This window comes from Prionailurus viverrinus, chromosome D1 (assembly GCF_022837055.1).
Source record: "Prionailurus viverrinus isolate Anna chromosome D1, UM_Priviv_1.0, whole genome shotgun sequence".
NCBI lineage: Eukaryota > Metazoa > Chordata > Mammalia > Carnivora > Felidae > Prionailurus > Prionailurus viverrinus.
This window is the reverse complement of record NC_062570.1, coordinates 59,623,532-59,643,079: the sequence shown is the minus strand read 5'-3', so window position 1 is coordinate 59,643,079 and position 19,548 is coordinate 59,623,532. Positions and strand designations below refer to the sequence as shown.

General features: G+C 45.2%; 1 protein-coding gene across 2 annotated transcripts in view; it reads right to left on the bottom strand.

The window, feature by feature from the left end:
* CLPB (caseinolytic mitochondrial matrix peptidase chaperone subunit B) overlaps positions 1–19,548 on the bottom strand; it is a 143,034-nt gene that overhangs the window by 33,174 nt on the left and 90,312 nt on the right. For both annotated transcript variants that reach the window (XM_047878206.1, XM_047878207.1), the window contains one exon: positions 4,527–4,624. In XM_047878206.1, the coding sequence (XP_047734162.1) occupies positions 4,527–4,624 (98 nt within the window). The remainder of the gene's footprint in view (positions 1–4,526; positions 4,625–19,548) is intronic.

The following is a 19,548-nucleotide window of genomic DNA, read 5'->3' as shown; positions in this document are numbered from 1 at the left end:
CCTATGCTGGGGTATGGAGATTACTAAAAAGAAATAATAATAATAATAATTAAACTTAAAAAACAAGAAATAATATTAAGTGAAAAAAAAAAAGCAAATTCCAAATATGGGACTAGGATCATAACTCAAACACCTTCAGGGCCAGGTAGGAAATATAAATGTCTGTTAGGCTAGCACAAAATATAATAGCGAGCTGGGAGGAATCCACACCCCCAACCCTTACGGGGTCACATTTTTAATAAATTCTTGGATTGTTAAAATAAAACATGGCTGCAAGTTTAAGACCCCTGTATGTACCGTAGGCTATCAACCAGGTTAAAAAAAAAAAAGGCCATCTATATACATATATATAGGTAAGGTTCAGAAAAGGCAAATATAGTATCATGAAAGTAAATCCTCTGATTCACACCCCAATAGTTACTTTTAACAACTTGATTTTCTGTTAAGTATCTGCTTTCTTTCTTTCAGCTTCAGTTTTCCCATCTATAAAACAGGGGTAATAAGAGCTGCTTCAAGGATTTGTTAGAGGGTTATAAAAAATGCAGAGAAAGCACCTGGCATAGTACCTAGATGCACTTGATAAAAGATGCACTTAATAATACCTACTATTATTATAAATAATTAAAAATATTAATAGTGATCACATATCGATAGTAGGGCTAAAATGTTCATTGAAATTCAGCTCAGTTGCCCTGTTCTCCAGTGAGACTGCCTTGATCTCCCCAGGTAGGATTCGAAGCCACCTCTGGATTCCCACAGTCCCTGGGCTTCCCTGGTTCACTTTCATGGTTCACTTGCCTGTCTCTTCATCAGACGGTAAGCTCTTTGAGTGTTTCACCCACCTGTCTTCTTCTTACCTAGCCCAGAGCTTGGCACACAGACATTCATAAACATGTACTAAATTATTTAATTCTCTTCAATTTACTTTCCAAATATTCTATAATGACACATATGACTTTTATACTTACACATTTTCCATAACGAACACATATTTGACTACAGAGTGGAGAAGGCTGGGCTGGGAAGCAGGAGGATGCTGGGTGCATAGAAGGAGAGTAAGATAAGATCGGAGTGGCAGTCACCCATGTCTAGACAAAGAGCCAGGAGATGAGGTCTCAGGCTGGAGCCTCAGCACCCTCCAGGCCTGAGTCATTAGGTTATAGACGTAAGGCCTGAACTCAGAGAGGATCAGCTACTGCTTACTTATTGGCAAAGTGGGACAGAACCAGGTCTATAGCAGTGTTCTTCCCATGAAGCTCTGCCTCATGATTTTGAAGAGGTAGTGTTTTTTTGCAGCTTAGAGGAAAAAAAAAAAAAATCAGAGAAGAATGGGTGACAAAGTAGATGCTAAGCAACTGAAAGACAATGCTAATACCCAAGGAGAACTGAGGGGTGACAGGACTGTACAGCAATCAAGGAGAGATGCTCAGTGGACAGTTGGGACATTTCAGACCAGATGAAAACATAAAGTACAGAGAGGTGACAACAGAGAAATAGTCTTCCATGGAGAGGTTACAGAACCCCAAGCAGTCTCTACGTGGTTTTCCAGCTTCTAAAGGCAGCCCCGTGCACTGTGTGACAGCTCTGTTAGGGAGCTCCTCCCGATAGCTGCCACCGAGCCTGGCTCTGTCCCAGCTCTGCCACTGAATGAATCTCCCCGTCCCCCCCCCCCCCCCCCTTTCACTCACAGCTATTCCTGTGTCTATATGTGGTCTCTCCTTTCTGGGCCTGATGTCCCCACTGCCTTTGGCTTTTTTTCTGGCATAGTTCCTCTTTCCCCTTAGCTGCCCTACTCTGCACAGATTCTAAGAGCTCCATGTCTACTCAGAAGGTAGTGTCTCCGATTGCCCTCTGTGGTCCAGAAGGGTCTGACTGGAACAGAGGAACACAACCACCATTTATTTACTCGGGACACTAGCCTTGTACTAACATGGCCAACATCAGGCCACTTCTTAAGCAGCCGAATTTTGTTAAGGATCCCACAGCAGCTCTAACCCCTCCACCTATGCTGGCACTAAGAGACTTGCCCTATGTCAGACCATCTGACACACCATGGGTTCTCTTGGCCAAGTCTAGGGCATGGTCTCATGGGACAGCTATTGCACCTGAGGGATGACGGGAGTGCAGTCCAAGGCTATGTGAAACATGTTTAGGGATATCTTTAAGGCACCTGGGCAAACTGACTCTACCTCTAGGGATATTCCTAGGGATGGAAAATCTGAACAGAGAGGAGGGAATTACTTGCTCTCTAGGAATTTTCACTCTTGCTGGTCCCAAGCACCCCTCAGGATGTGCTGTGAAAGCCCATCTCCCTTCCTACCTCTTCTCCTCTGGAGGAAACTACTGCAGGGTAGTTACTAAGGCTCCCAGGGAAACAAACTATATGGTTAATTCTGGCTGCCAGACATTTCCAGTCTCCCCCTTGTAGGCACATGGTAGGATTACTCTCCTTGGTCCCTTGTGATTGGGTGGGAACAGGGATTAGTTCTGTCCAGTGAGCTGTGAGTGGAAGGGTCTACTTCCAGACTGGGCATTTAACTGCATATGCAAGACCCTCCAGAGCATTCTTCTCCCTCTGGCAAGCAACCTGCCAACATCCCAGAGGGTGGCTGCAATGCCAGTCTGGTCTCTACAGGCCTTTGATGAACAGAGCCCCCACTGTTGACCCATGATGGATAGGCTGCATGAGGCCAAAAATAAATGTTTATTGCTTTACACCACTGAAATTCTGGGTTATTACAACATATCTGGTTTATCCTGACATGTAGACAATTGTATACAGAATAGAACCTTAGAAACCATTCTGTCCAATGTCTTCATTTCACGGAGGTAAATTGAGCTTCAGTGAAAGCAAGTGCTAGCCCAACATCACCCAGTTAGTGAGTGGTAGAGTTGGGATCACAACCCGTATCTTGTCTGTTTCAGTCCAATGACCTAAGTGCTCTTACTCAAGACACAGAGAATATCTGCCACTAGGTGGGACCTGTCACACTGAATCATCTCAAGGTACATCAGCCAATATGCCAATAGAGACTCCATGATCCTGGACAGAACACAAGAATGAGAGTCAGCAACCAAGTCTTCCAGTTCCAGTCCTACCACGGAACCTATCACCTGACCTTGTATTCAAGTCTATTAGCTTAGGTTTGACACTAACTCACTCTGGGACCAAAGTCATGTCACATCCCTCAGCTCTAGTTTCCCCAGGAGTAAAACGAGTCCATTGATTTAGGCTTCAGAGATTTAAAACGTGTGTTCACAGCAGAGCCTCCCCTGAGGCTGCTCAGGAGAGAAGGGCTAGGCCAGTTGGGTGCAACTCTGGTCCACTTCTCCTTAATTTCCTCTGACTTAATTGTTTAGGCTTTGGTAAAATTTCTTACCACTGGACTTGACAATTTCTGAGGTCCCTGGCAGCTCTGAGATTTGTGATTCTAATGCCTGGACTCTGCCAAGTAGTTCCTGACTGATAGCTCAGTGGCTGGGAAGAGCAGAAAGCTGCCTGTATTTAGGGAGCTCAAAAGTTTGGTTGAGAAGATCAAATTAAGATGGAGATTTTTTTGGCTCAGACTATACCAGGCTCTCTGGACTGTGTGTGGAGGGGAAGGGTCAGGGAATGGTTCTGAAAGGAGGGATGATGGGAAAGGATTACTTGCTGAGGTTATAGAATACATAACGAGTGAAGAAACAGTACTTGGGCTAAAGATTTTGTCTAACTATCCCGGTCCTATGAAAAGGAGCTAGAAAAGGAGCTAGAGGGATGATGGGAAAGGATTACTTGCTGAGGTTATAGAATACATAACGAGTGAAGAAACAGTACTTGGGCTAAAGATTTTGTCTAACTATCCCGGTCCTATGAAAAGGAGCTAGAAGGTCTATTAGCTCAAAAACTGAATTTGAAGATTAGTCCTCAGAACCCAGAAGTGGCCCAGGCCTCTGCCTGGTCATGATAAGGGTAGCTTCCTATTTTTATTAAGACTGGGGACTAGATTTATGTATGTGTTTATATACACATTATGTGTATGTATATATAGATACATATGTGTGTGTGTGTGTGTGTATTTTTTTTTAGAGGGAGAGTGCAAGTGAGCGAGAGGCAAGAGAGAGAGAGAATCACAGGAGGAACAGAGGGAGAGAAGGTGAGAGAGAGAGAGAAGGGGGGCTCACCCAAAGAGAGAGAGAGATGTGGGGCTCACCCAAAGCGGGGCTTGTGTTTTACCCAAAGCAGGGCTCGTGCTCACCTGGAGTAGAGCTCAAGCTCACCTGAAGCAGGGCACGAGCTCACCCGAAGCGGGGCTCAAGCTAACCCTATGTGGGACTCGAGCTCATGAACTATGAGATCATGATCTGAGTCAAAGTCAGATGCTTAACAACTGAGCCACCCAGGCTCCCCCTGGATTTGTATTAAAACAGACAATAATCACCTAAGGAGAAGTGGCCTTTGGTGTGGAGCCAGACATCATTTAATGAGCAAACGATTAAATGCAGCATGGAGTACCCATAGGCCCTCTCCTTTCTCCGAAATTTACCTTTGCCTCCGAAGTCCTTAGAAGCTTCATCACCTCCCCTTCTCGGGCATAATCCAAAGGTGTGTGTCCCATTTCATTCCTCTGAAGGGGGTTGGCTCCTGGCAGGAAGAAGAAAAGTAGTTAAAGACTCTATGAGTGATCATTGGGGCCTCAGCCTTCCCTCAAAGGTGACTTGGGCCCTGATTTCAAAGTAAGGAATTCCCATGGAAATAGAGAGCAACAAAACCCTAAGAGATTGTAGAATGATGTGACAAACATCAAGCTGCTCTGACAGGAGAGTTCTTAATTCTGACACAGAGGTCAGGGTACTGGCGTTCCTACATGCACATACACATATGTGCAGAAACATACTACCCACACTACTACCACTACCCACACATACATGTGTTATGTACGCACAGGTGTACTCTATACACACACACAGAAAACAAACACACACAGCTGAATATGCTAAAAAATATACCAAAGACATAAACATATCCTAATGCCAATGCATTAGTCATTAACAAACTCATCTGCATACAGATGAATATTCATTAATAAAACCATATAATAGGGTTCCTTTCTAAAGCACAGACTTTCTGAAAAAAGGTGAAACAGCCCCCTTCTTTCTGTTCTCCACTCCTCTCTCTTCTTTAATGTCTTTTACCTCTGGTATTTCTTGCTTACTAGAGTTAGCTGAGTCCTCTGGAAGGGAGTGGGCATTACCAGGAACCTGGCTATGCTAGCCCCAAGGTTTGATGCCCTTACCAATTCCAACTGTTGGTGACTATGTGCATGTGGGCAGGCATTTCTTTCTGTATCAGTTCCTGTGCTTGGAGGACAAAGAACCTGAAGTATGATAAAAAGAAGGGGCTTGCTGGGGTCCATGCATCTACCTTGTTTCTCTTTTAAGTTCTGGCAGCTCACAAGCCTGTATAAAGTGTCTACTTGGTGCAAAGCCTTGGCAGATATGGAAGAAAGGCTCCTCTGACCCCCACATTATTAGAATCTCCTTCTCAAAGCCCAGGTCTGAACCCTCACTCTCCTCTTCAAACACTGTCCATTCCATTCAATTTGTCAAACTTTGAATGTGTGGGGCTTGAGACACAAAAGAATCAGATCTGGCCTGCCCCAAAGGCACTTCTCTCGAAGCAGGGAGACCGAAACCTAAGAAAGCTGTGCCTTGGACACAGCAGATACTCAAGAACTATGTGTTAAATGGAATATTCCTCGATCTTCTTTCTTGCTAAGGAAGTGTTGTCGGGAAGTAAAGAAGGGTTAAGACACAGTCCCTGCCAGAAGGATCTAATGGGTTGGTTGGAAACACTAAATATGCAGGCCAATGCACATCAGCATGGGGCCTGGCTCAAGGCGTGTGTCCCGCTACTGTTTACTGATGGACTATAAAAACTCAGCATTTCTTCTTTTTTCTTTTTAAATTTTTTAACATTTATTTATTTTTGAGAGAGAGTGAGAGTCGGGGAGGGGCAGCGAGAGGGGGAGACACAGAATCTGAAGGAGGCTCCAGGCTCTGAGCTGTCAGCACAGAGCCCAACGCGGGGCTTGAACCCATGAACAGTGAGATCATGACCTGAGCTGAAGTGGAATATTTAACCAACTGAGCCACCCAGGTGCCCCAAAACTCAGCATTTCTTAATCCTAGGCTGTGGAACATTTGTTCCATGATCTAAAACTATTCCTACTGAAGCTCTCTGCTTCTTAAAGGTCTATAAATTTATCAACCAACAACTGTAAGCTTTATTAAGCATTTACATGTGGCTGTCTGCCTGGGCTGCAGGGGAAGAGGTGTGGGAGGAGAAGGGAGTGGAGGAGAGAGCAAGAAGTATGATCTAGGGCAGGGACACTTATTATCAACGAGAAAAATTAATACTTTTATACATGATTCCTATTTTCTAATAGGAATTTGATATAAAATATTAATATATATAATTTTTACTGAGATAGAATTCATATACCATAAAATTCAACCTTTTAAAGTGTATAATTCAGTGGTTTCTAATATACTTACAGGGTAATACAACCATCACCACTAATTTCAGATCATTTTCATAATCTCAAAAAGAAAGCCCATAGCCATTATCACAGACACCCTAACCTATACTTTCTGTTCCTATAGATTTGCCTATACTTGACATTTCATATAAATTGAAACATACAGTATATGGCCTTTTCTGTCTGGCTTCTTTCATTTGGCATGTTTTCAAGGTTCATCCATGTTGTAGTGTCATTCATGCTACAACATGAAAGCAGAAATGCAGCATTCCTTTTCATGGATGAATAAAACTCCATTCTGTGCATAGGCCACATTTTGTTTAGCCATTCATCAGTTGATAGACATTTGGGCTGTTTCCCCCTTGGCTATTATGAATAATGCTGCTATGAAAGTATGTGCACAAGTCTTCGCGTGGATGTGTTTTCATGTCTCTTGGTTATATATCTAGGAGTGGTGGTAATAATAGGTATTTACTGAGCACTTACTATGTACCAGACACTGTGCTCTGTACTTCATGTACATTACATCACTTAATCCTTACAACCACTATTGAGAGGTAGGAATTAAAATCCCCATGCTATAGACATGAAAACTAGAGCTCAGAAAAGTGAAATCATAGCCCAAGGTTACAAAGCTAATTATTTGCTCGGACCAGGAGTCAAACCCATGGCCAGGTTTTCTCAACTCCAATTCTCTACACTCCCAAAAGGGCAGCCAAAACATACTCCTGCTGAAATATCCTTCCCTGGCTTTTCACTACTTATAGGATAAAGTGCCAGCTCCCTGGTAAGGAGGGTGTCTGTGTTCTTCCTAACTAGTAGGTGGGTCTTTAGGGGCTCAGCTGGAACCTCACTCTTTCAATTCTATTGGCAGTAACTGGGTGCTTTGTATCAGCAGGGCTCTGTATGTAGGATGACGGGATTGACAAAGCCAGTGAATAGTCTTCTTTTTTGTATTTTTTGACCACTCTATAGCAACTGATACCTTGGCCACTCTTTTGAGTTCTATAAAACCACTTTTTCAGGTTTTCCTCACACCTCTGTGACCATTTCTTCTGCAGGCTCCTCTTCCTGTCTTTAAGACTAGCTGTTATCTAGAGTCTGCGTAAAGGAACAATTTCCGCTTTCCAGAAGCTAATGGGGATGGAAGACGACCATACAACTACAACTTGGGCTGAAGGAGGGACAGACAGTACTGTGGGGGCCCAGGAAGGAATGGAGTGCCAAGGGGCCTGCTCACATGGTCTGGCTTTCCCAGCCCACTCCTGTTCTCTCTGGTGCTCAACACTGAGGGGCTCCACAAGGGCCAAGGGCCAGTGGCAGATGGCAACTGCCCGCCCCACCACCCCTATTTCCGGGACCATAGCTAGAGCTGAAAGGGAGCTATAGTTTAGCAGAGTGGAAAGGTCTCCTTTCTTAGGCAGCCTCAAGGGGAGCTCTGTCACTAGATATGGACTGGAGTAAAAGGGGAATCAGGGACCTATAGAAGGGAAAGAAAAGAGGACCAAGAGTAGAAGAGAAGAGAAACAGGAAGAAAAGGGGAGGGGGGGAGAGTAAGAGAAGGTAAGAGAGGAAGACAATGGGAGAAAGAACATAGGGTGAGATTAGTTGCATCAAACAAGTGCTGTCAGTGATCTATATTTGCTTACAGAATGAAAAATGTGTGCCATAAACATTGGCCACTGAGTAATTTCTAGTAGGAGTCGTGTCACTTCTCATAAAGGATGGGATGGGGACAGGTAGGACATCTCTGCACCTGGGCAGCCAGCACAAGGATGCCTTTTAAAACAGTGCTGAGCCTATCTCTAGCCCAGAAGGCCCCACCCCAGCTACTCCTGAGGGGGGAAGCCAGCCAGGTTCCCCAAGGTTCTGGAGCCTCAGGGCAGCACTTCTGCTCCCACTTTAGGAAGGCTGAGGTGGGGGCATCATGGAAAATGTCCATCTAATATTAGTCCCTCAGCCCCCGCACCCTTGCACTGATGCTCTGACTTGACTAATTGCTGTAATAATTGATAGAACCTGACTTCTACAACTGATCGATTTCACCTCCACGACCAACGGCCACAAACCATTATACTCCAATAAATAACCACATTGGGTCTCACCCGCCTGCCCTCTCCAGGGGCATCAGGATGGCCCGTGCCCTGGCCTGACCTCCCCTTGTCTCCCACCCAGGGCCCCTCCGGGCCGAGCAGCTGGTCTAGAGGGTCAGGCCTCTGGGAGCAAGTGAGAGGGCCGAATGGAGGTGGGGAGTGCTAATCGCAGGCCATCCGTCACCTCCCACTGGCTGTCTGGGGCTGGGGCCAACACCTGGAGCACCCCAGGCAGTATAGTGCAGGACCCCTCCCCTCCTCTCCCTGCTCCAGATTAGTGTGTCCCAGCTTATAATATTTGATAAATAGCAGACTGGCTTCCTGGCAGCACTGCTGCGGCTGCGCCTGCCCGCTACAGCTGTGGAAGGTCACTCATTGGGGAAATATGTTTCTGTCAGTGGTATTGAAAAAAGTTTAGTGGAGTGACAGGCCTCAATTTTTCAAATTTTATTAACTCCATCCCCTTAACCATTTGTCTTGAATTCCTTCAGATTCTGGAGGATCTGTCAATAGGCCACGAGAGAAGGGAGGTGGGGTGGGGTACGGGCTGGTCCTGGTTGGTACCAGTGGCTGGCTTGGGTCTCACCATGTAAAGCAGTGGAAATGGTGCCGGCAGAAGAGAAGGCTGGCCCACCAAGACCCAGGGAGCCCACTGGCACAGTGCCTTTGGTTTGACAAAATCATAGATTTTGAGTGGAAAAACACCTTAGTAGTGAGCTCTTCTAATTCCCTACAAAGAGACACCCCTCCTACTACATCAGAAACAGGTGGTCACCCTGACTCCCCTGAATGTGTTCAGAACCTAGCCTCATGCTCATGGCCCTCCACAGGGTTCCCCCCACTAAACTGAGGGCAGATCCTTTTCCTACAAACCCCAACCTGTCCCTCCATCCCCACTCCCACCTTGGTCTTCCTGCAAATACTTGTTCATCTTTAAAGACCGGTTCAGGCTTCTCTAAGAAACCTTCCTGGTTTCCTTCCCACCCCAGGTTTGGTACCATCATTTGTGCTCCCACAGGCCCTCTGCTCTGTCTTACCGATCACTCTGCAGTTAAACATTCTGTCTGCATCCAAGACTGAGGGCTCCTAGAAGTCAGGGACTATGTCTGACCCACTGCGAGCCAGCACAGGGCCTGGCACAATAGCTTTCACTAAAATTTACCAAATAAATGGACTTCTTCCCAAGGACTATCTTCTGAGGCCACACAAAACATGGCTGTTCTTCTTGCCTCAGAAGAGCCCTCTGACAGCAAGTGCATGCCCCATGTTGCTGACACCTGTAGGCCAAAGCTCCTAGTCTCTTTTCTGGTCCCAAACACCTCTCTAGAAAATTATATCATGTCAAGTCCCAACACTTTCTGGGCTCTGTGGGCGGGAAGTGGGGACAAAATGGTTAGAGAGAGGCTCACATGCCCTTCCCTGGGAGAGGACTAAAGTTAGGGTGGGGGAGGAGGCCTCCTCCCTTGTCACTACCAGTCTTGGCCCTCTGCCTACCTCTGTGAATATCAAAGAAGATAATGCTAGGATAAGAGGGCTTACACACACACACACACACACACACACACACACACACACACACACAGAGTAACTGCCCTATACAAATGTGTTAGTCTATATTATCGATAATATCAGCATGCTCACACACTCCCCACCGCCCCTTACAGTTCTCTCAGCCAGACTGGCCTTCTAGTGATCCAGGTCTACCACCACTGCAGTTTCCATGACTCACCCCTTCCCCTACAGGCAGCTGGTTCCCAGTCCTTTAAAAGAGCACTGGGTGGGGGAGCTTGCAGGAGTAGGGGTTACCTCTCCCTGGCTGTGTGATCGAGGGCACCTGCTTCACTTCTCTGGTGGTAATGACTGCTGCCTTGCCCACCTCTAGGGGTTTTGTTTGGACTGAGTAAAATAAAAAGCTCAAAAATGATTGGGAAAAAAAGACTGTACGTTGTTCTTTGTAATAACGTTTATATTCACTCTCCCATTTTTACTGCGAGCTCCTGTACCACCTTCATCCTGATTTTCACTATTTCAACAGTCTGTTTACTATCTCCAATTGGAAGTTTTTTTGCGGAACTGGGGTGCCTGGGTGGCTCAGTCGGTTGAACGTCTGACTTCAACTCAGGTCATGATCTCATGGCTCATGAGTTTGAGCCCCACATCGGGCTCTGTGCTGACAGCTCAGAGCCTGGAGCCTGCTTCTGATTCTGTTTCCCTCTCTCTCTGCCCTTCCCCCATTCATACTCTGCCTCTCTCAGTCTCTGTCTCTCAAAACTAAACAAATATTTTAAAAAATTAAAAAAAATTTTTTTTTTGCTAAATATAAGGGAAATCATTCCCATAATTAGAGGTATCTGTCAGGGTGCAGCGAAATCTTTTTGGTTGTGTGCTCCCCATCAAGGAAGCATTCCCAGAGAGACAGAATAACGACCTCAAAGAAGCCGCACACCTTCCCTGTCTCCACAGTGTTGCTTGTGCCATTCTTCTTGCCTGGAACTTCACTCCTTGCCTCCCTGACCATCTAGATCTTACCCCTTCTTCAAGGTTCCTTCTCTGGGAAGCCTCCACCACCCTCTAGCTATCCATGCTCTCCCCATCTGTCTGCTGGCTCTTGTTGTCCTCTCAACTCCCTCCCTTTCCTGGCAGCCCATCCCTGTTTCATCCTCACAGCTAGTATGTATGTAGCTCCTCAGGTCAGAGACAAACCAATCCTTCTCCATTCACTGAGGCTGAAGGTGAGAGAGAAGAGACCTGTCCAAAATGCTGCAGGAAGCTGAGTGGAACCAGAAAGAGCCCCAGTTCCTGACATCTAATCTTGAGCTGTTTCCATAAGCCATACCACTGAGCATTCTCAAGATATGTACACACACATACATGTGCACCTATAGATACGCCTCCCCTCTAACCAACAATCTTTACTGAGCACTCACTACATGCCATACCCTGTGCTGACTCCTTCCATGTATTTCATTCTTAACAACAATTTGAAGAAAGTAGAAGAGGTATTATTTTTCCCATTTTCTAGATGATTTAACTGAGTCTGGCAGAAGAGCAGGATGAAAAGAGACAAGCTAACATTTGTTGTGTGTAAGGCCTTTGTATACAGTGTCTGAATTATTCATCATACAAATATTCAGAGAATACGGGCTCAGAGAGCTGAAATAATTTGCCCATGGTCACCCAGCAGACAAATAGTAAAGATGGAATTTAAAGCAGAGATTTATGACTGTATTTTTGTATGTGTTTGCAATCTTCCATAATAAGTTTTTTTGTTGTTGTGTTTGAAGAAGCCAGGTCTGGTTTTCCACCACATGGTGCTACCTTCTAAAGACCTGATGACTCAAAAAGAGGAAAAAAAATCATCGCTCTTCTTCCCTTCCAGTGTGCTCAGAGGCTCCAAAACCAAGATATAGGGGGGTTTCTAGAAGTAGGCTTGGGATAGACAGCTTTATGGAAAGGGTACAAAATGGGGTTCCTTTTCCTCTCATTCAGGGCTGCCCCATCTGGGGACCAGATGAACAGTGATTCACATTAATTGACCCCCCAGAAGGTCATCTACCAGTCCTAACTCCCCAGTGGACCTAGACAGGTGGGATCCCTTACCTTCAAAGAGGGGGATTTCTAAAGTTCATGGAACAGAGAGCTACTGCTTCATGGCTGAATCCAGCCATTCCATTAAAACCCACTGAGTACTGATGCTGGGCGAGGTGCTGGGCACACAGAATCAGAGCAGTTCTTGCCTTTGGGCAGAACCAAGACTGATGGGACACAAACAGAGACAGAAACAGTGACAACGCAGTGTGGTGAAGGCAGACAAGGGGATGAGGATGACGACTTCCTTCCCCTCACTACAAGGGAGCACATACTGTGTAACTGGGGAGATGGGAAACCATGGCACCAGCTGGAGAAGAGCAGAGGTGTTGCACTGAGTAAGCACAAAGGAAAAAAAGACTGGAGAAGCCTGGGTAACAGAAGGTTGGAGCCCAAGGTGGTCATGGAGACTGTGAGTGGGAGAGTGGGAGCTGGCCTTCCAGTCCAGGGCTCTTTCCACCTGCCCAGTCTTGGGTCCCACACCCCAGGATTTCAATTCCAACTGACCAGAGGACTGGACTACACAGAGCTGTCACTGCTTTCTTCAGTGGTGAGCCCAGATCCATTTCCCCTATCCCAAAGCTTTCCCAGACCACTCTAGCCTATGTAGACCACCTCCTCCTTTGAACGCCTAGAGCACTTATCTGATCATACACTTTTCACATAAAAGTGAAAAGAATCTCCAGAATCAGATGTATTACAAAAGGGATGCTCTGTGAATGCCTAGAAAAGGAAATGGTGATGATCGCCAGGCATCACGATGGGTTCACGGAAACCAAGTCATGCCAGACTAACCTCATTTCCTTTCTTCACCAGGGTTATCTATTTGCTCAATCAGGTGCAGCCAGGGAAAATGTGGACTTCATCAGAGATTTGCTGGGGTATCTGAGGACAACCTGAGAACATGATGGAGAATTGTGGGCTGGGTGCCAGTACAGTATGGAGAGTTAATAGTGACTGGTGGACTAACCAGACCCAAGGGGAATGGAGCCACTAATAGATCATAAGTAACCTGGAAGGAAGTTTCGAGAGGCAGCAAAGAGGCTTGGTCCTGTTTAGTACATTTATCCTTGACACAAATATCAAGGCATGGTCTGCTCGTTGAATCTGCAGACAACAGATTAGGGTTGGGAAGAGCACGAGATGCACCTGGTGGATGGTTGACATTAAGAGCTGAAACAAACGAGATGAAAAGTAATGGAGATAAATGGGAAGTCATGGGTTTCAGAAGAGAAACAAAGTAGAGATGGTTCTGGGAAGAGGGATCAAAATAGGAAAGGGCTAGGCACCTGGCTGGTTCAGTTAGAAGAACATGTGACTCTTGATATCAGAGTTTGAGTTCAAGCCTCGCGTTGGGTATAGAGATTACTGAAAAAACAAACCTAATAAAAGATCACAAGCAGAGATATGCCACAATTGTTGTGCTACTTACTAGGAAAGTGTTGGGAAGCCACATGAGAATAATGGGTTAAGGAACTGGAGGTTCAGGCTGGAGAAAGATAGCTCAGAAGAATATGACTGCAACTTCAGGTATTTGAAGGGCTGGCAGTGGAATAGGGATTAGATTCATTCTACATAAGCCAGATGGTAAAATTAAAGACCCTTGGATTTTGGTTGAATATACGAAATTTCTAACCATAATCCAAAGATAGATTCTGAGCAGGCTGAGGAACAAATGAGTTCCCCAGCACTGGAAGTATTCAAGCACCGAGTGAATGACCATCTGGTAGGTCTAACACTTACACATCAGCTTACAGAGGTTTTTTTCCAAGACTTATTGCTTAACTTGTGCTTATTCATTCAGAGATACTTTTTAAGAATGTTCTGGGTGTCTGGCATCAAGCTAGGTGCCAGGAATACAAAGGTGAATCAGAAAACACTGGCCCAGCTCTTAAACAGCTCCCAGTCATGCAAGGAGAAGATGGGTAAGTTTATTTAAATAGTATCTTGTGCCTTGATTACAGGCCTCAGCACAGGGAAGCTGTGCTTCAGCTTAGACTAAACCAAAGAGATCCTGTGGAAATTCAAACACTTATTTGGTTACTGAAGGCCAGAGCTTAATCAAGCCAAAGCACATGCTTAAACCAACTACTGGCTGTGGGCACAGAAGTGTACAGTGAAACACCATTTGTGAATTTTTGTGCATGATATTTTGCTCTTATAAATCTGAGATTTGGTCTTTGGCTGGGACTTGTTTATGTACCTACAGATTGTCTTACAAGTGGCTGTGATGTCAGGGTGAAGTGATTTAGCCAGCAGGGCTACCCAACTCTCCATTTCTTACCCACCCTATGGGGACTGCTTCAGCACGGACATAAACATGCTCCTGCCGTTACCTTATTGCACTCGTCACATGGGGAGGCTAGAAGGCTTGATTCAGGGATATGATTGGATTTTAAATCCCAGTCTCACAGGATTTTAATTACTGGTCTGGGGCAGCAGGGATAGGCGCTGGCTGCCTTTGGATGGAGGAGGTCGATACACCACTCCACAACATATTGAGCCACAATGCCTGCAGACTCTATTGCTCTATTTAATCATCTTTTGCAAAATTTACAGTGGAACAGGAGGGATCAATACAGAATTTATCACATTCTCTTGTAAATATGAGCCAGGAAAGAGTTCCAGGCAGTTTGTTACTGAGTGGGAGGGAACATGTCTGTGTACAGCTGGGCATTAGGAGAGGAGACAAAATCCATACTTCTTGGCATAAGCTACAGATGCTCAGCCAGTCCCTCTTAAGCCTGGAAGCAAGTTCAATGGGAAGAACACTGATTCATTCATTCATTCATTCATTCATTCATTCGATCAACCAACCAACATTGCAGAACACCTATTTTATGCCAGATTCTGTAGAGGCTCTGGGGATACAGACTGGTAATTCTGCTCACGAGATCATAAGCGAGATATGCCACAACGGCTGTGCTACTTACTAGTGAGTGGTGGAACTTGGGGAAGTTACTTAAGAGTGCCTTTGTTCATACATAGGGAAAATATAGGTAATAAGAGTATCAAATTCACAGAGTTATTTTAAGTATTAAAAGAGATAAAAGCCTTAGTACAGAGCTTGATACACAGTAAGAACTCAATAAATGATAGCTATTGTTATGGTTACTACAATTACCATGATTAGGCATTCCTTCTTACAATGCCATCTCACCAATGGTCTATTACAGAGATGGCATATTGAGCAGGGAGCCAGCCACCTCATCTCTTTAGCAGACAGAAGGAGACTGGGACGGCCTTCCACAGGTTAGACACCTGACCAGGGCTACTGGCAGCAGAATCAGTGGAGCAGAGGACAGAGGGTGTACGAGGTGGAGATATATGTTGAAACTCTGTATTTTGAAGCTTCCACTATAATCTCTGAAACAACAAAATAACCTCCTGAAATTGCTGTGGGGGAATAGAGTGAGAAGTGATACACTTCATGTGGGCAAGTCAGGGAAAGTTACAGAGAAGAGACATAAATGAGTTGGCTCCTGAAGACCAGGAGTTTGATAGGGGGAGAAGCAGGGAAGGGGCATCCCAGGCAGAGAAAAGTGAATGAGCAAAGGTTTAGAGGCAGGAAAGACTCTATCCTACGCACCTGAGTGGGCCTATGGCAACAATAGTTCCTGTCTCTCTGGGCCCACCTGGCTGCAAGGATCCCCCTGGTAGGCCCACCAACCTCTGGTCCCAGTCCTGAAGCAAACCATCATCCCCAGCCCCTCTTGGAGACAGGGCGGCAGAAGACTCATGGTGCACTGCAGGAAGACGTGCATGGGGTTAAACATCTAGGCTTATCTTACAGGCACTGGGAATTGCTGAAGGTCTTCAAACAGGGGAGCACCTGCAGGGTAGAGACTGGTTTGAAGGGGAATCTGGAGGAAGGGAGATGAACAAGAAGACTGTTACAACAGGCCCAGTGACAGTGATGAAATCTGAACTAGGGTAGTGAAGACTGAAGAGAGAAGATGGACTTGAGAGAAAATTCTAAGACAGGCTTGATGGAAAGTGAGAGTGAAATCATCAGACTTACTTATAATGCTCTGTTTGTGACCAGTAGATGATGCTGCCAGTCACCAAATAGGAGAATATGGGAAGAGTCTGAGGAGGGCTGGGTTTGGATACACTGAATATGTGATGTCTACAGAATATTAAGCATCAGCAGAGCTACTGGAGACATGAAAGTGCCTGGCTTGTTCTAAGGCAAATATGTAGGCTAGTCTGGTTAGAAAAGAGGTGGTACAGGGGCGCCTGGGTGGCTCAGTCAGTTAAGCTCTTGATTTTGGCTCAGGTCATAATCTCGAATGGTGCAGAGCCTGCTTGGGATTCTCTCTCCCTCTTCCTCCGTCTCCCTCTCTCTTCCCCTCCCCCCCCCAATAAATAAATCAACTTAAAAAAAGAAAAGTGGTGGTACAAAAGCATGGAAATAAATGCTCAAACATAATTCATACACAGAGTTAAGTGGGAAAAAGGGCAAAAGCAAAAACTCCTGCCAAGGACTTCTGCTCAATGCAACCTAAGGTAGAGGTTTTCTAGATGAGAGATAATGTTCTGAATAGCATGTGACATAGGCAATGGAAGTGTGGGGAGCCTCAGCTCATTTTCATTTTGGGCAAGTTTCCTGGAAGTTGTGGGCTTTCAGGAGGCCAGCTCTACTTCCATCTCTCCCCATAATCCAGCACGGACTAACCCCCAGAGATGGCAGCAAGCTCTGTGCCCAGAAAGCAGCTGGGAGCAACTGTCATGGGACGGAATGACTCTGGATAAAGCAGAGTTCAAAGTGGACATAATAAGAGCCTGGGTCCCTGGGCTTGTGCATTCTCCCCGCCCCCTCCCACAAATGACAGCTGAGACCAAGGCAACCGAGCCTGGGGTCTGGGCTGAATTTAGCAGTCATAATTATACTGCTGACGTCTGGGGCACAGCCACAGTCTCTGCAGAAGGCAAAGCTTTTGTTCATGCACTAAAAACACATCATCTTCAAACATGCTAATCTCATGTCTGCTTCCATCTAACAACATTGAAGGGAGGCTGAGGAGAGGGCACACAATGCCCACACATCTGGCTAATTCAGTTATGAGGCCAATCAATCTTGATGGGTTGTCTATAAAACATCAACCACCCCAAAGGACTGACCTGACCAGATGTTTAAGCTTCTGTTGACCAATCCCAGCCTAATGTCCACGGCAGACAAGAGAGGTTATCAAGAGATGGCTTATGCTTCCACTCACATGTCTACTCTCAAAGCTAAGCAAAGCCTTCTGCTTGGATGAGACGTATCAGTCCATTAAGTGGTGGTTAATCCAGGCTTACTGAAATGATGTACAGTGGACCCTTGAACAACACAGGTTTGAACTGAGTGGGTCCACTTACATGTGGATTTATTTTTGACAAAAACAGTATTATAAACATATTTTCTCTTCCTTATAATTAAAAAAATTTTACTTTTATTTTAGAGAGAATGTGAGCGGGGGAGAGGGGCAGATGGGGAGAGAGAATCTTTTTTTTTTTTTTATGTTTATTTATTTATTTTGAGAGAGAGAGGGAGGGGCAGAGAGAGGGAGAGAGAGAATCTCAAGCAGGTTCCTTACCATCAGCACACAGCCCGATGCAGGGCTCAAACTTACAAACTGTGAGATCAAGACCTGAACCAAGATAAAGAGTCAGATGCTGGGGCGCCTGGGTGGCTCAGTCAGTTAAGCATCCGACTTCAGCTCAGGTCATGATCTCATGGTTTGTGGGTTCAAGCCCCGCGTCGGGCTCTGTGCTGACAGCTCAGAGCCTGGAACCTGCTTCAGATTCTGTGTGTGTGTCTGTCTCTGCCCCTCCCCAGCTTGCACTCTGTCTCTCTCCCTCTCAAAAATAAATAAAACATTAAAAAAAAAAAAAAAAAAAGAGTCAGATGCTTAACCAACTGCGCCACCCAGGCACCCTAAGAGAGAGAGAATCTTAAGCAGGCTCCATGTTCAGTGCAGAGCCCATCATGGGGCTCAATTTCACAATCCTGGGATCGTGACCTGAGCCAAACTCAAGAGTTGTGTGCTCAACCAAGCCACACAGGCGCCCCACTTTTTTCAGATTTTTTAAATAACACCTTTTCCCTAGTTTACATTATTGCAAGAATATGTTATATAACACAACATGTATGTTAGTGAACTTTATGTTATTGGTAAGACTTTTCTGATCAAGAGCGGGCTATTAGTAATTAAGCTTTGGGGGAGTCAAAAGTTATATGCAGATTTTTGCCTGCATTAGCATTCCTAATCACCACGGTGTTCAAGGGTCAACTGTATATTCAAATATACAGACTTTCACTTTGACTTTCAAGAAGGCAGGAGGCCTTCTTTACAGGTGGTTTCGAGAACACTTGCAAAAACAGAAACCAATGAAATAATTTTGCTAATTGTACTTCCTAGTCGGGAGAGAATTTAAGAGTGCAGAGGTGAGTATCTTTACAATATTAAATGCTACAGGCTCCAGTCCTGGGTGCAGGAGCCATTCATCTGCTGATGTCTGCTTTTCAACCCCACATCAAGGCTGAATTACTCATCTCCCTCATAAAACTGTTGTGGTTTTCTTTTTTGTTTTGTTTTTTTTTAAACCAGAAGCCACTGCTAACAAGGACTCTCTCAGTTTATGCTCCTTCCTTTATGGCCAAAGCCAGTCACCAGGCAACAGTCACCAAAAATAAAAGTGGAATGGCAGTGGGGAGATTAGGAGGAAGAGGGCAGGGACTTGCTGCCTACACCAAAAGGCCCATTTCTGACCTGGAGCTTCTTGCTGGTGCTAATTATTCCACTTCACTCAAAAGGGCTTTTCTCTACCTAATTCTGAGGATTTCACCAAGTTTGTCTCAGTTGAGGCTGCACAACAAACCAGATAGATGGACTTGGGAAAAAGAAACCTTCAACTTTTCAGAAAGTGGTGAGAGAGAAGCACAAATTTAAAATGAGGTCAGGCAACAACAGATGTTGGCAAGGATGCGGAGAAAGAGGATCTCTTTTGCACTGCTGGCGGGAATGCAAACTGGTGGAGCCACTCTGGAAAACAGTATGGAGGTTCCTCAAAAAATTATAAATAGACCTACCCTACGACCCAGCAATTGCATTTGTAGGTATTTATTCAAGGGATACAGGTGTGCTGTTTCGAAGGGACACATGCACCCCATGTTTATAGCAACACTATAGACAATAACCAAAGTATGGAAAGAGCTCAAATGTCCACTGACTGATGAATGGATAAAGAAGATGTAGTATACATATACAATGGAATATTACTTGGCAATTCCATTCAAAAAGAATTAAATCTTTCCATTTGCAACAACATGGATGGAACTAGACTGTATTATGCTAAGCAAA